The following is an 18,026-nucleotide window of genomic DNA, read 5'->3' on the forward strand; positions in this document are numbered from 1 at the left end:
ATAAATGAAGACTAGAGAGGTGAAAGAAAGGAAGGAGAAAAAGAAAAAATAAGAGGAATAAAAGCATATATGGATGGCTCCATCACAAAGAGCAATTATACCTAGAAACACCTGAACAAATATTTTATAATGAAATACCTGTATTATAATTTGATTAATATTTAAGAACATATGTTGCTATTTTTATTAAAGAATGAGAAAAAGTACACCTATTAAAAAATATTTAGTGACTAAGTAATGAAAATAAAAATAAAGGAAGTTGGAAATCAAATTTCATTTTCCATCTACTTGTACATATAATACATTGCTTTAGCTTAGACCCTTGGTATTCCAGTATTGCTTTATTCAGAATATAAAATTATTAAGTTTAATCAAGAGTTACCCAGAACAAATAATACACAAAGTCAATTTTGTCTGTATTATTTCAGAAATGGGTCATTTATTGGATTTTTGTTTTCTTACAAATGTCTGATTTAGTCACGTAATCAGGATGGCACATTAGGAGAAGCACAGAACAATCAGAATCATTGTCATTTGTACCAGATATCATCTTCATATTTTACAACTTACTAGGTTATTACTGTTTAGTTGTACATGTATACGAACAAATTAGCATTTACAGTGTATGTTTTAAAGCCTAAAAGGGTCATTAATGTGAACTACATGTATTTTCGAGTATCATTAAAAATTACATTTTTACAAAAGTGTAGTCATTAGATGCATTTTTTACCCACGAGTATTCAGATATGGCATTTTTCCATCTCTTAGGATTTTAATTCAAATATAGTGCCCTCTATCAGTAATGTTTTTTTATTTTCATTTAAAAAAACAGTTTGAGAATTTGTTGACATAACTGGATATTAGAAGGGTCCTGACAAAGGTTATATCCTGAAATTTTCAGCCCATTTCGTGCATGAGAATCTGTTTTATACAAACAAAACAAAAATAGGCAGATATTCTACATTGATCGGGCACCCGTTCAAATTAAATTCTGCTGTTAAATCAATAAATTTATTGAAAAAAAAAACAGTGTTAGTTTTTCCTTCACACCACATTCGATTTTTTGAGCACATGCATTAATATAATCTACGACTGAAATGGAAGTGACATGTATGGGGGTCTACCAAAAACTTAGGATAATCTTTAAATAAGCGCAGATTCGGTCACTTCCGTCAGGTCTTTATTCCAGCAAAAATAATATACTTTCCAAGGTGTGCCTATCTGTGTTGGTGATCTTCAGTGTGAACATTTTTCAGCGTAGATTTCAAAAAGTTCAGTTCATGTAACTGTACCAGATCTAGATCCTCGATGATATACTGACAATTAAGCCTGGTTTTTACAGACTTTCTCATGAAATCAGTGTTTACTGCAACTACTGGTATTTCTCTTTAATATAGCCCTAAATAGGTTACAGGTTACTTTATGAAAGACTGGTGACCCTTTCTAAAATACTAAAATATTCATTTGATTGCCAATAGCTTATGGTAAAAAGCCAATCTTTGTAAATTAAAATTTGAATTTCATTATGATATCATCCCTTGTGGTCACAGCTCATGTAATACATTATAAAACTTCAATTATTACATTATGAGTCACATTGAATGATACAATGAGCTGGCCCCAAGGCAAATCAGGACAGATTGTTTTTCTCTAACATGCTTAAATTATCACAAACTTTTTAAAAAGAAATTTGATTAGATCGCAGTTTGCCTCTGCAAGACTTACTGATGCCCTATATCCTATTGTGAAAAAGATGTTTGTTAGTGTTGCATTAAGTCTGAAACACCACCATTCAGCTAAATAGACAACAAACTTGAATCCTGATATTCTTTTCTCCCAGAACCATTTAGAACTGCCATAAGTGCTTATAAATAATAAATATTATAGACATATACATTTTTAATCATACACCAGGAATAGTCGATATGATTGTCATGAAATATGAATGACTTATGATTTCCTATATATTCTTATTCAGTAGTGAGATAAATTGTAGCTTTTCGTCAATTGTAAATTTTCAATTAGAAAATGATTATTACTGCAAATAAATGTAGCTCTCTTCTTGGAACAATATAACGCACAGCTTCATAAATATATAATTACACACAATCTAAGAATTGAAAAAGATAACATTTCTATAAAATATTCTCACAAATTCTTTACCCCTCACAAACTATATACTCTATGTACACTATTGTACAGAACAAAATCAAAACACATTATAATGTACATCAAAGAGAAAGGCTTCATTGCAAAAAAGAGACAAATCAACTTTTCATAAAACCTAAAGGAAAAATCTGTTTTCCTGTTATTGAATACAGTTACCTAAAAGACTAAAAGTACATGTTATCATGAAAAAAAGAGCACTTTCCTTATCAAATTTCCTGAAGATATCTGTGTAAATATAAAGATCAAAAGTGATTTTCTCCAAACACAATACCATGGTTTTAATCCCTTATGCAACCAAACTCTTCATATGTGGACTTCTGTGTATGGACTGAACATAAAACTGATGCTATTATACATTGTAAAATCACAAGCTAAAAAGATAAAACCATATAAGCACCTTTGCAAATTAAAAAAAAAACAGATCCATCACAAATTTTTGATAGCTGATGGGGACATTAATTTTTTCTTATTTTGATTTAACCAAAGATAAACCAAAATTGCTATTAAAAATCAAAAATAGGTACATTGAAAATTCAAATCGTTTCATTGAATCAGGTATAGTTATCATGAATGGACGAGAAAATCTAATATTTCAGTGTGGGATGAATTAAGTACCAAGTTAGAGACGGATTAAAAACATTGTAAGGAAAGTACCCTTTCAATGAAATAGAAACAAATTATTAATATCCTTGTAATTTACACATATTTCCATCTTATATTAAATTGAATTACAGACTCTTTACACAATAACAATTTCACAGTTCAGATTTCAATATCTACTTCTCCATTGTCAACTGACACTATGATAAATACCCTATCTATACATACGTAGAAACTCATGAAATAAAGATCTGTGTGTATGTTTAGTACTCATAGGTGAAAAACAAAAAACAAGTTCATAAGTATTTTAATTTCAAACATACATTTTGAACACTTTTGTTCTTGGCAGCATGAACAATAACTAAAATGCCTGACATAGCAACCAACAATGTATGCAACAGTTTAATCACCAATGATAGGTTAATATTTTACCTATTGCCTTATCTGAAATACATTTGTTTATTCATCTAAATAAATATGAAAACAAAGATTATTTTCAAACAGGAATATTCGATAAACAGCCTATTGAGTTAAAGGGAAATTAACTTCCATTAGTGAATACAATTTGAATGAACTTCAAAGGTTTAAAACATTAAAAAAATTGCTTACATGCCTGACATAGCGACAAACATTGTATGCAACAGGTTACAGGAGTCCAAGTATTAAAATTCATGCACCAATACAGCACCACGAGAAGGGAATGAGTCTTGAACCCATGCCTGGAATGCTGTCCTTTTGACAAGAGATTAATTTCCGAAAGAAGATTTGTCTGTTACAGTCAATGACAAAGTGCTTTGTAAAACACACCACTGGTATAAGAAATGTATGTGAATTCAATAGAATGCTGGGGAGGGTTTCATGAAGTCTGTGATATTAATGGTTTAATTCATTTTCAGCCAATCAGATGTGTGGATTTGCAGTAGCTTGTAACATCTGTCAGAGAAAATCAGTAACAACACTTCTCCTGAAATGCTCCCCAGGGTGTACACTTTCTTTTAAAACGTTAAGTGTGTGCTGACGATCGAGGTTGGTAAGGGGAGGATGCCATGCCTGACGTGTCGCCGAAGACGTTTGCGTAGGAGTTCTTGAGGAAAGACACATAATTCTGCATGCTGCGATTAGTACTGTGGGATTGTTCCAAGCGGTCCTTGAGATCGTAAACCTGAGAGTTGAACTTCCGTTCCAGCTGTGAATCAAGAATAGTTTAAGAATAAGTTAAGCATTGATATACCAGCCAATTCATATAGGCCTGCAGTCCAAAACTTGAACATAGCTAGAACTAAACCCTGCACCTAATGAGATAAGGTGATGTACATGCAAAAGATCTCTATTGTATAGAGTGAATAGGGAATAGGGAGCACACACTACAAGCTAGTATTTTCCACTCTGTTATGGTCTCAGTTTCTCTGTGTAACGTACCCCCATACCACCATCAATTTGCGAATTTTATTTTTGTGGGGGCAGTTAGATTTTAGGGATTTCTAACAAAATATTCCAACAAAATTTGGTCAGATTTTAGGTCTACAATTTTAAGGATGTCTATAAAAAATTTTCAACCAAATATGGCATCAGATTTTATGTCTTTGCAATACAAATTCATACTGCTATCCCTTGGGGATTTTTTTTTTTGGGGGGGGGGTCTTGCACTGGCTTGACAGGTCCATTTTGAGGGGCATCAGCTGCCCCCTTCAGACTGCCTAGCCCATTTGCTTTTGCAGATTTGTAATGTATACCTAGACTACCATATCAACTAACTTCTGTCCATGGGCTTGATTGGGTAAATTACTGACTGAGGTGCATTTTTGAGGGGGGCCTGGGGGCAAAATCCGAAACAAGGCTTCACTGCCGACACCCATTTTCCAACCCACAGTCATGGTCTCAGCACATTTCTGGGGTCAAATCTTGTGAACACACAGACTATATTGGATGGATTTCTGAATGGCATACACTTGCTATGTTATTACTGCACTCATCTACGATTCATGCAAGATTATCCCTAACTGTTGGAATATCTCTGGTATTCCATTCTGAGCAATCCAATGTAATTTAAATATTCCACTTGTTACGCAGTATTACACTCATCTACAATTCGTGCAATATTGGTCCAACTCGTGGAATATTTTTGGTATCCAATTCTCAGCCATATAACATGATGTAACTACTCACATCTTCCTTCTGTCTTCTGTTTTGTACGAGATCACTCTTTACTCTACTAAGCTGAGCTTCAAGATCTACTACTCACATCTTCCTTCTGTCTTCTGTTTTGTACGAGATCACTCTTTACTCTACTAAGCTGAGCTTCAAGATCTACTACTCACATCTTCCTTCTGTCTTCTGTTTTGTACGAGATCACTCTTTACTCTACTAAGCTGAGCTTCAAGATCTACTACTCACATCTTCCTTTTGTCTTCTGTTTTGTACGAGTTCACTCTTTACTCTACTAAGCTGAGCTTCAAGATCTAGGACCCTCGCCTGACTGTTCCGTTCGCGAGCCAGCGCCTTCTCCCGAGACTCCTCCTCAAGGCGTCGGCTGTCGGCGATGGATTGCTCCAGCTGACGGATCAGACCGGAGTTCTCCCGCTTCTGCTCCTCCAGGTTCAGCTGCAGGAGATAGCATAATACAGGGTTTAATTTCTAAAGAAGTTGATGAAGAACTCCATTATATACTGGTATCAACGATAGCAACTCACAGACAGACATATTGACAGTCATATAAATCATAATGATAGGCATTTATATAGCGCAATCTATCTAGAAAAATTCTATTTTGATTCGCACAAGAAAGAATACGAAAGTTTGGATGAGTGTCAAAGTGGCAATAACTAGACTTCTATTCAGATTTGAAGGTCTCAAGTGATACATGTTTACTAACCATGAGATATGCATGTTTAAACTCTAGCTTTTGTTTATTATTAGGGTCAATGAACTTAGACCATGTTGGAGGAATCAACATCGAAATCTTAACCTGAGGTTAAGTTTTTGAAATGTCATCATAACTTAGAAAATATATAGACCTAGTTCATGAAACTTGGACATAAGGTTAATCAATTATCACTGAACATCCTGCGTGAGTTTTATGTCACATGACCAAGGTCAAAGGTCATTTAGGGTCAATGAACTTTGGCCGAATTGGGGGTATCTGTTGAATTCCAAGGGCTAAAAGTAGTAGATTCCATTCTATTTTGATACCATGAAAGTGCAATACTAAAGAATTCAATGGAGACTGTTAGAGGGTTTTAAAGATTAATGAATGAGTTAATATTCAATAATGAATCACATGTTATGAAGATGATGATTGTGACGACAATGATGATGACGACGATAATAACAATAATGCAACTTGTAAAGTACTAACATCAACTACATATTTCTCTCAAAAGGAAAATGGTAATTCAGGCATTAGTGAATTTATTTTATAAGGAATACAAGTAAACTATTGAAAGAAATAATTTAACTTACTTGCATCTGATGGACAGATTCATCTCTCTTCGACAGATTAAGACGAAACTCCTCATTTTGCTTTTCACAATCTTGCAACCTCCTGAAGACAAATGGGATAAAAAAAATTTTACAAAGAAGTCTGAATGTAATAAATTCAGAACAATGATTTAATTAGCATGTATTCCAATGACTAATACTGTATCAGAGATCCCTATCAGTCAATTATCTCATAGATTTTGCATAAACCAACCTTTGTTTTCAAATATTTCAAATTACACTAATTGTATGTACCTTTTTTATCCATGCACCTTCTGTGCATATAGAAAGACGTTTGAAGCTGCACTATGGTAGATTTGTAAAACTGCACTTTCTTCAAATTTTGAGATTTACCTATGAATTTGAATTAGATTAAGTACCCCTTTTCCCTGCACTAGACATAGTTTGTATTGTAATGCCGTGTGTGCAATACATGTCACTTTAATGTTCTTAAGTTGAGCAAATTTTGCACTATGGTAGGTGGGGAAAAAGACATTTTCTGAATGTGAAATTTACCTCTGAACGGAGTCAAACTTGGCCTTGAGGGCATGACACTCTTCATCTGAAGACATCCATTTCTGACGGAAATTCTCCAACTGGGTACTGCTCTGGTCCGCCTAGAACAAAGAAAGAAATATTGACAGAATTAATCTACTCATTGTTGATTGCTCGATACAACCAGTTCAGGTTGAATTTATTTACCTCAGTTTAATTTGTATTTAATGCTTTTGCTTTAACTAATTTGTATTTAACTCCTGATTTGTCAAATTTTATGGCACTTTCATCTACCTATTATCTATCTATCTATCTAGCAGTCTGTTTGTCTGTCCGTCCATCCACCTATCTATCTAACAATATATCTATCTATCTGTCAATCGATCCATCCATCCATCAATCTAATCTGTCCATTCATTACCTTATAAATTTTTATTTGTTTCCTCATAGCAGCATATCAAAGTCATAACACATATAGTGAATGCTTTTATATGGGGGGAGCAAGCACGTCATAAGTAGCAGTCCTGATACCCCCAGACTCTCTCCTTAAGGGGGGGAAAACAATTTTTTCAATACCTTTGTTGATAATTCTGTAATGAGTTTAGTTTGCTCCATCGTCTTCTTCTCCCTCTCTAGTAGTCTCTCTGTAGCATCCACTAGTTTCTGTTCGGTGGATCGGAGCATACCTGGTAATGGTTCAAGCTCTAGTAGTCTCTGCTCTAGTCTTCCTCTGACCTGCACGAGAAAAGGATTTTCTTTTATACAATTTAATCAATTACAATAATAACGACGATGATAATAATATTAATAATAAAAATAACTATAATGTTAACAATTGATAATGATGATGATAATAACAGCATAAAAAATAACAATAACAATAATAATGATAAAAATATGATAATAGTATAATACTCGAACACAATAGCATAAAGACTGAAGTAACACAACCCTTGCCCAACTCGAGTGTGGGAAATTTTCCTTTCATAGAACACCTCTATTTGCATGCTTCGTTACACAGAATTTGATTGTAGCATTTGACTTTCTATGAATTCAAAATAAAGTCAATAATCCAGTATCTAAAGTAAGAGATAAGCTAATATACTTACGAGTCTTTTTTTTTAACAGAATGGTTGGAATCATATAAAATGCATATATCATTGATCATACAAATCTTACAAAATGCAAGAACAATATGAACATGATTATAACTGCAAGTGAAAGCATGTCATCATTAGAGGATAGAAAAGAAATAATATTGCTCTCATTAATAAAAATAATCAGAATCAGGGAAAATTAACATGGGGTCTCTGGGTGATTTCAAAAGAGCACTGAAAATCACCATTCACTGCAATATTACAGGTTAAAGGTTAAAGGTTTAAAGGTAAATGCTAGTTTTGGTAACGATATCAAAATGAGTTCGTCCAGAATCCAATGAAATGACCACTAAAGTGTCTGTTTGTATAAATAAAATGCATGTGCCAAAGGATTCTGGAAGAAATTGTGTAATTGCTGAGAAATCAGCAAATAAGCACGGGATTCGGGTAGGGCGTCGGGCCCGACGCCCTAAGCAATAATTATACATTGTCCTACGTGCGCTTATCTGTGTTGGGGATTTTCGGAGTGAACATTTTTCAGCGTAGATTTCAAGATTTCACAAAGTCCAGTTAATGTAACTGTACCAGATCTAGATCCTCGATGATATACTGGCAATTAAGCCTTGTTTTACAGACTTTCTCATGAAATCAGTGTTAACTGCAACTACTGGAATTTCTCTTTAAGGTAGTTGGTTGTGAAAAGTGGACTCCAAAAATTATTGTTATTTCATGTTTTTTTTTGGCCGAATCTGATTTATTATGCTACCTTATCTATTTCTCTGCTAGTTTCTTGCTTGACTCTGCTAGCTTCATGTTGGCTCTGTTCCAATTGAAGAGATACATCCAACGCCTCTCTTCTTGACTGGTTCATCTAAAACAAAAAAAATCAAGGAACAAAAATTGGTTCTATGAAACTTGCAAGGCTGGTCCACTGCATCACGTCACACTTTTTTCAAAAATGGATTTAAAACTCTCTCTCTCTCTAAATTTGTAATCTTCACATTATCAGATGTGATTGCTTTCTATTTGTTTCTCCTGTACAACTTCCATGAAAAAACGGTGCTAATCATAACAACAAATGGAGCCACCCTACATGGATAAGATGAGGAAGAAATACATGAATGAAAGAATGAATTATAACTCATAAGAAACTAAAAAACACACATACATACAAACATACAGACAGGCAGAAAATAAATGAATTAAAAAAATAATCAAAATAATGAAATAGACACATGAATGAGTGTAAGGACACCAGTTAAAATCTAAGCCTATCAAAATCTTTCATCAAGGTTAAATGATATTTGACTATTATTCAAATTTTAAAATAATACAAGTGTTGTGACCATTTGATCAGATTCAGCATACGTTCTTGGTAAACATTTTAATAATTTAATCGACAGGGGACTTTGAATTTTGTGTTTAAGATAGTGCTGAAAAATCAGAGAATTTTTCATTTTAAAGCAGAAAGAAAATGGGGAGATTAAAATATGTAAGGTGATTATGAAAATCATTAATTTCACTGAGGGAAGGGGGGGGGGGGGATGAAATGCAAATACATACAGTATAGTAGTAATAGAGATTCTCTCTATGGCAGAATACAGAGTGAAAGAACACATGATTGATCAAAGAGTAAAATAAATATGGCTTATCATATACAAAAGTTGCAAAAGGGCAATTCCATAAAACATGTAAATTTGACCCCCAATATGGCATGTGTGGTGTGTGGCATTCCTAAATTAATTTGTCTCTGTTTTCTAATTCATATGCCATTAAAAGGGCTATAGTTTGAGCAGTCATGAAGGAATGTAAAAAAATGAGCTTAATATTTTATGGAATGCCGAAAGTGAAGAGAAAAGACAATGAAATTATATATAATAAATGACATAATAAACTTAATTTCTCCTCCTTCTCCACCACCACCACCACCACCACCATCATCATCACCATCACCATCCCCATCATCATCATCATCACCATCATCACCATCATTATCATCACCATCACCACCACCACCATCATCATCATCATCATCATCATCATCAATCATCATCATCATCATCGACATCATCATTATCATCATCGTCGTCATCATCATCATCGTCGTCATCGTCATCATCGTCATCATCATCATCATCGTCGTCATCATCATCATCACTGCCATCAACAACAACACACACAAATGTAAGCAGTTAGTAAAGGGCTTATAAAACATTCAGCAAATCGACACAAAATGCAATGCATTAGATAGGCTAAAAGAATATTAGAAAATGACATACAGTCAGCAACACTATCATAACTATACAAAGAAGACAATGAATGTTAGACTGTTAGTCCCCCAATTATTGATGATTTCTGAATAAACAAAAAAAAAATCCTTTCCAACAAATATGACAGTACATTCTAAGGTCATGAAAACATATTCCCATCATAAGAAATTGGAAACACCCAATCACAACAAAATGCATGTTTGTAGAAAAAAGGACAAAAAGAAGCTGCTCCATTTAACAAGGGAAAATTGAAATATGACAAGTAAAAGAATAATCATAGCAAAAAATATTAATCTTGAAATAACAAGACAAAAGAGAGCTTCAAAAGGTTCAAAATGCATCAAAATCTGTGTATTGGTTCATTAAATTCTTCAATATAAATTTTCAGAATTATATTAATTAGTACTAGTACTTCTATTGCTAATGCTGTTTCTACTACTACTACTACTACTACTACTACTACTACTACTACTACTACTACTACTACTACTACTACTACTACTACTACTACTACTACTACTACTACTACTACTACTACTACTACTACTACTACTACTACTACTACTACTACTACTACTACTACTACTACTACTACTACTACTACTACTACTACTACTACTACTACTACTACTACTACTACTACTACTACTACTACTACTACTACTACTACTACTACTACTACTACTACTACTACTACTACTACTACTACTACTACTACTACTACTTCTACTACTACTACAACAGTACTACTACTACTTATACAGTATAAGTACTACTACTGCTTATTTCTACTACTTTGATGAATATCTTCAATACAAGTAAAATGCAAAAATGAAGGAAAATACACATTAGTATAAAAATGTTCATCAAACATAAAGAATCTGAAAACAAAAAATCCTAATGAATCTGAATGATTGTCAATATTAGAACCTTAGTAAAAAAAATAATAAAATCTCAAAATACTTATAAATTAATATGCGCAATTGATGAAAGTGCAATGATGTAATGTGTTAAGAAGTGAGTTTGTGAAAACTGTAACCTTCTAGATTATCTTGTTGTACTTACTGTATGAATGACATGCTGTTCTGTATGTGTGAACTACATTGTAGAGTTGGAATGAAACAAGCAAAAACTTGGATTAGAAGGAGGGTAGTTGGGGTAAAAAAAATGCTTCATTCATCCTGGATTGGGTAGAGGATGATAAGTGTTATAATGAATGTTTTAGGGGGACCAAAAATAGAGGATTTCTTTGAAAGGGTAAGAGTGGATGGGATCCCCTCCCCCATGCAATGGTGAAGGAGGGAGGAAGGAGATGGAGGGGTGCAGGGTGAAGCAAGGGATTGCAACATTTACAAACCTGGGAACTTCAACACCACTAAAAAAAACTCACATGAAATGCATGCAGATGCCTATGCTATCAAATCTAAATATGAAAACAAATTCAAATTTTGCCAAAGGTAATTTTTAATATGAAATACATTGAATACATTTGAAATATTGTAGAGCTGTCAGTATGATCAAGCCCGGGGAAATAAGCATCTATAGTAATTAACACACAAAAAAGCACTCTATCACTAATTTTCAATATAAAACAAATTAAAATCAAACAGGGATAACAAATGTGTTCTAATATTTATTTAACAATGATATAAAATGCAAATTTACTTTCAATGAAGCGTAATGAGCAGTACCTTTGATATTAGATGCCTTGAATCGCAAGTAAACACATACATGTAGGTGTGACAAAAATATTTTGTTTATTTAAAAAAAGTAATGGAATATATTATTATATTATTTCAGTATTAGAAAAAGATGAATATACCGTAAATACAAACCAAAACTCCAAGTAATTACCATGATGTAATTACTGCTAATTACATGTAATTTTCCCCTCAAAATGTTAATGATTAATGTGCACACATACAAAAATGATATAAATACTTGAAAATTTAATTTCTGCTTGACATATTTGTAGTATGTTCATTTCATTTATGTACAAGGATCATTTTCAGAATCTCAGATATATCCCTTGTTTTTTTAGGATTTCAAAAATTGCTGTAAAATAAGCTGCTCATGTCAACTGGTGTTTAATAATAATAATAATCCGCTTTTATATAGCACTTAATCCATCGGAACGACGTTTCTAAGCGCTTTACAGATATATTATTACCCCGGTCATCGGATTCAATCAGTCATTCCCGCACACAATGTGTGCACATCCTCCACTCCCTGGGGAGTATTCCAGTCAGTCGCCTGTGAGGCGCACACAATACTGGACAAGCTACAATGACTTTCACATCCTACCAAGTACCCATTTAGCACCTGGGTCAAGAGTGGCAATGTGTGGATTAACGCCTTGCCAAAGGACGCCAGACCGCGGTGGGATTCGAACACACGACCCTCTGTTTACAAGGCAAGAGTCAGAACCACTACACCACGGCTCATTTTATCATTTCTGAGATTGCATCCTGTTGTTGAAATAAATAGAATGTATCCTCTTGGTGAAATGTATTTTTATATTAATGTAATGACAACAAATAAAGTTTCAGGAATCAGGAGTGAGTTAACTGTTTTCAGAGGTGTTTTCTTTTCAAATTTAATTTGACTGTGCTTAATTGTACATAGTGTTCAATACTCAATGTTTAATTTCTTTCTTTTCATCCAAAATGTGCCCAATAAAAAAAAAAGATCATACATGTACATACATTGAGTCTAGACATATAGAAATTTGAAGAATAGATATGTGTATATAGGTACTATGCAGACAGATGTATTTGACAGAAACCAAGATGACATCACACTACACATAATTCAATAGCTTATTCATGATTTTAAAGTGTATAAAGAATTGTGCAGGCTGCAGAGGTTGACAGTACTTTACAGACATTCAATGAAGTAATCTATCATTTAAAATGTTTCTATGAATACATTTTGACAGTTGTACAATATGACCTCTTTACATGAGACTGCGGGTTGTTTTCTATATCCACTCATCCGGGTATATGTCAATGACAAGTAAATCTTTGTTGCGGAATCGCACAGTTTACTTTTTAAAGAGCATATTCGAGGGTACAAAATATAACCCAAATTCTAACTGGTTGATTTAAATGTAAAAGCAAGATTGTCATACAGATAAATTGCAAGGAAACAATAAACCTTTAAAGGAAAAGTCCACCCCAACAAAAACTTGATTTGAATAAAAAGAAAAATTCAACAAGCATAACACTGAAAATTTCATCAAAATGGGATGTAAAATAAGTTATGGCATTTTAAAGTTTCGCTTCATTTCATAAAACAGTTATATGCACATCTCGGTCGGTATGCAAATGCGGAAATGATGACATCACTCACTCACTATTTCTTTTGTATTTTATTATATGAAATATTTTAATTTTCTCGTCATTGTCATGTGAAATGAAGTTTCATTCCTCCCTGAACACATGGAATTCCATTATTTTAATATTTTGTGCTTCAGGCAAGGAGGTCCTAATTGTCAAATTTGTAAAAATTGAAATATTGAATAATTCAAACAATAAAAAACAAAAGAGATACCGGTAGTGAGTGAGTGACATCATCGACTCTCTCATTTGGATTTAACTGGCTCGTTCATATAACTATTTTGTTAAAAATAAGCGAAACTTTGAAATGTCATAACTTTCTTATTTTACATCCGATTTTGATGAAATTTTCAGCATTGTGCTTGTCTGATTTTTCTTCATTGATTCAAATCAACATTTTCTGAGGTGGACTTGACCTTTAAATTGTTTTTCAACCTGTATTTGCTTGTTAAATACCTTGGTATGAGGATAAAAGATAAAAAGTCTGTGCAGGGGGGGTATAACTACTCATGCAAACCATGTCATCAAGATGCTTTTAATAGGGATCTCTTCTGGTGGATAATGTAAGATGAATCAAAAGAGACAAATCTGCAAATACTAGAATTTTAAAGTGATTTGTTAACATTGGTTTGACTTTTAAAAAATCTGAGCTAGAAGGTCACACTTGTCACCTGTGTCTGTGATATGTTACATAAATGAAGCCCAGAAAAAAATTCTGTTCGAAAATAACTATTTAGTGCTTCAAAAATTGAAATATAAAGTGACCGGAAACACCATCTTAATTTCATCCCATACACTTATGTGTACTATGTAGGTGTCTATAAGTCGCCTATTTACAAAATCAGGGTTTTCCTTGTAGTTTTCGCTTTTCATTCTCAATAATGGTTGTTTTCAGGGTTTATTAGTTTTAATACATGCACTTGTACACATGTTTCATCTTGGTTTGAGAATTTTTTAAATTGGCTGCTCACAAAGTTAAACAATACCTTTAACAATGAATTGAAAGCTTGTCATCATTTGAACTACTGGTATAGTATATTTCTACGTTGCATCCCATATAACATAAAATGGATCTTTTATGTTTTCTTTTCCAATTGATATAATTTCATGGCCTTTTAGAAATACAGCACAATGCTGGAAGAGTCTTCCTGATCATATAAATCAAAAAGAGTAAACAAACATACTTTTGCATATTATTTGACACTTATACTTGAACAAAAATGCTGATGTCACAACATGGTATGCATATCAAGCATAATCTCTCACATTTTTTGATCAACTTTCATTTTCCACCATAAGAGGGCTCCCTTCAACATTAGAGTGTGACAGAGATCTCTCACAGACCCACCTGTTTAAATGGAGTTATGTTAGGTGTATGATATGCAAACTTTTGAGTAGTGTAGGCTAGCTGAGCTGTTTTTAATGTACAATCAATAAACTGTTCCATAGGGGTATGATAAAAAAAGAGTATATGTAGAAATTGTGATTTGTTAATACATTGTAGCTAGTATTCATTCTGAAATTCCTTGTAAAGAGCAAAATGCCATAAACTGTGTCAAGTAAACATTGTTGTGACATTCAATTCAAGTTAAGTGTGGTGTTCTTTTAAAAAGACAATGAAAAATTTAGAATAGTTATCAAATCACTCAATCATGCTTACTTGTCAATGATTAGTGCATAGATATTGCATTCAAGGTTGAATATGATGGTTTGTCATATAACAGAAATATGAAATTTAGCAATAAAAGTATCATGGATTCATTTGTTATATCTCATTACATTGTAAAAATCTGTATGTGTATGGTATTAATAACAACTGACTCCCTTGAAAAATGTAAGGCACTCCCTTTTGAAGATGGTTAAATAAAGTCAAATTGCAAACATTATGGCAGTGCCACCACCACAAAAACATGCACAGATAAATTATGGAAATGATGAATGATATCAAATGTTATATGACGCAGACACGCAGTGGATATTAAGAAATATTGAACAGGTAACATACCTGTGCTTTATAATCTGCTACTAAGGATTCGTATTGCTGTATACTGGATTTGAGTTGATCAATATTGGAATGTGCATGGGTCAATTTGTCTTGGATATCCTTCACTGAAATCTGGTAAAAAGATTAAGGAACATATTTCAAATGAGATTCAGGAGGGGGGGGGGGTGGAAATGGAGAGAAGGAAGGGAGGAGGGGGAGAGAGAAGGGAGATGCAATAAGAGCAAGAGATAAAGGGGAGGATGGGAGGGGGGAGGAGTGAGGGAAGGGGGGGAGAGAAAGGTAGGAAGGGGAAATAGGGAGGGGGAGGAGGGAGGTACGAGTGGGGGAGGAAATAAAGGAAGAAGGGGAACGAGGGAGGGAGAAGGGAAGATGAAATGAGGTAAGGAGTGGAAAGAGGGAGGAGGAAGATAAAAGGAGGGAGGGAGTAGGAAGGATGGAGGAGAATGGAGTAATCAGAGTACTTTGCTGAGCTTTGTTCACATCATTTTGAAATGATACATTCTTAACTTTAAACACAGAAAAATATCAAACATTTGATATAGCAGCATGGTTCATTCAGTCGGTGATCATGTCAGAATATAGAATGAATCAAATTTAGTTTGAAACGTAAAGTACAACTAGGAGATAATACATTCAAAATCAATAAGAATTACTTTATATGACCCACAGTTTCTTACCTGTAGTTTTTCATTCTCAAGTTTGAAGTTACTTGCTTCAGTACTCTTATGATGTAGTTCAGCCTTGACCCTGTCTAGGTTAACTCGGGAGGTCATGTCTAGCTCCCTCACTTGAAGCTCCAGTTCTTCAAGATTCCTGTGAGAATGATCAGAGTTATTGTTACAAGCTACTGAAAGTGTTATAAGCTGCTGTAAGAGCCATAAATGATATGCTGAGATATAATTGATTGGCTGGGTAACAGGTAGTCAAGCGATGGTGTCCATGGTTTTTGCTGTGCTGTCGGAGTCATATAAGCCTGTTCACGGTTGTAAACTGCGCACGAGCAGAAATAGGTCATTTGAGATAAATCATGAATGTGGCTTTCAAATTCACTGACATAGGCATTTGTGATTTGATGATTATTCATGTATTCCTTTCAAAATATTCATTTTATCACATCCAAGCTGAAGAGTAATAAGGAGAGCCTTCATAATCACTGGTATTTGACAGTAGCCTAAACAATAGTCAAATGTGCCAAAGGCAGACAATAAAACAGATTTCCAAACTTTATCCCAGGGGGGGTATTCTGAAAAGTCTTGTAAGTTTCCACTTAAATATCCTTTTAAGTTACCCATTTAATGGAGCGCTAATGTACCTCCAAATTCGTATTCTGAAAACTCTATTAGCGCTCAATTAAGTCCCTTTAGGCCACTCCCCTACTGAGCCGAATTAACCAATCAAATGCGCTCTTACAACGTAACTTTTTCTCCTAGCGCGCAGTGTCTCTTCACTTTGCTGCCTTGCAGCGCAGCGCCCGGCTGCTGCAGGTGCACTGCACCACGATCTTGATACAAAGAATTTTTGCTGAAAAATAATGCTTAAGCATATTTTCATCGGAGATTAGAGGTTCGTTATGTTGTTGAAATTAACTGTTGTCGTTTCCCTTTCTCTCTCATTTATTGTACCTTTGTGCTTTTCTCTTTTTTGAACGCGTTCTGATTTTCACAACCCCCTATCCATTGAATCCATTTGTAGCTTTCTTTCTTTTTCTTTTTTTTTTACAATATTTTATTTGCCTCTGTCTCGGGGCCATGATGGGGGGGGTCTTCTTTAACTTGATTCCTACTTATTCTAAAAACTACATACTTTTCATTTATATGAGAAATCTTCTCCAACAAAATTTGAATAAACATATTTTAAAAATCAAACAAGCATAATTTAAAAAAAGCCAAAATTTTATTGAAATTTGATGTACAAACGTTATGACAAAGGTTTATATAGGTGGAGAAAACAATGGCATCACTTCACTATTTTTTTCTTTTGTATTTTATTCTATATTTTTTTAAATACTAAAAGGGTCTATGCTTATTGTTTCATTGTCAGAAACAAGGTTTAATTCACTCCTGCACATTGCTGCATCTGCCGTGATTTGGCAATTTCATTATTGTCAAAAAAAGTGTGCAAAAACAAAATAGTTTAGGATGCTAATAATAAAAGAAAATATAGAAAAATAATAGTCATGTTTTCCCTATAAGTACACAAATATTTCTGTCTCCTTTCCCCCCTTTTCTAATTTATTTATTACCAAATATAGTCCCTAGGCCTTATTCCTTATTTTACTTGTTTCTATACACCACCTTTTCCCCCTTTATTCTATTCCTTTTAAGCTCTCTTCTTTATTCTCTTCCTTCCTCCTAGTATTAAGCCGATTTGATGATATTCATACGAAATGAAAGCAACATTTAGCAAGATATGGTGAGACTTAATGGACCTCTTATCACCATTATCGCTATGAGACTTTTCAGAATACCAAAAGTCTCGTAACTACTCAATTAAGTCTTCGCGCGGTCGTAACGTGTAATATTGCAAGTGCGCGCAACGCAACCCTGCCAAATAAGGAAAGGGGCACTTAAGTGAC

The 18,026-nt window shown here is 33.9% G+C and overlaps 1 protein-coding gene across 2 annotated transcripts in view; it reads right to left on the reverse strand.

Moving 5' to 3' along the window:
• Positions 1-416: 416 nt before the first annotated feature.
• LOC121428687 (outer dense fiber protein 2-like) overlaps positions 417-18,026 on the reverse strand; it is a 39,398-nt gene continuing 21,788 nt past the window's right edge. The window contains exons 10-18 of one of the 2 annotated variants that reach the window (XM_041625490.1): positions 16,129-16,264; positions 15,452-15,562; positions 11,174-11,206; positions 8,605-8,709; positions 7,318-7,476; positions 6,763-6,863; positions 6,229-6,310; positions 5,164-5,370; positions 417-3,955 (exon numbers count right to left, since the gene is read on the reverse strand). In XM_041625490.1, coding sequence (XP_041481424.1) covers positions 3,773-3,955; positions 5,164-5,370; positions 6,229-6,310; positions 6,763-6,863; positions 7,318-7,476; positions 8,605-8,709; positions 11,174-11,206; positions 15,452-15,562; positions 16,129-16,264 — 1,117 coding nt within the window. In that variant the 3' untranslated portion in view covers positions 417-3,772. The remainder of the gene's footprint in view (positions 3,956-5,163; positions 5,371-6,228; positions 6,311-6,762; positions 6,864-7,317; positions 7,477-8,604; positions 8,710-11,173; positions 11,207-15,451; positions 15,563-16,128; positions 16,265-18,026) is intronic. The other variant, XM_041625491.1, reaches the window with a different exon arrangement.

Source organism: Lytechinus variegatus, chromosome 15 (genome assembly GCF_018143015.1).
Source record: "Lytechinus variegatus isolate NC3 chromosome 15, Lvar_3.0, whole genome shotgun sequence".
NCBI lineage: Eukaryota > Metazoa > Echinodermata > Echinoidea > Temnopleuroida > Toxopneustidae > Lytechinus > Lytechinus variegatus.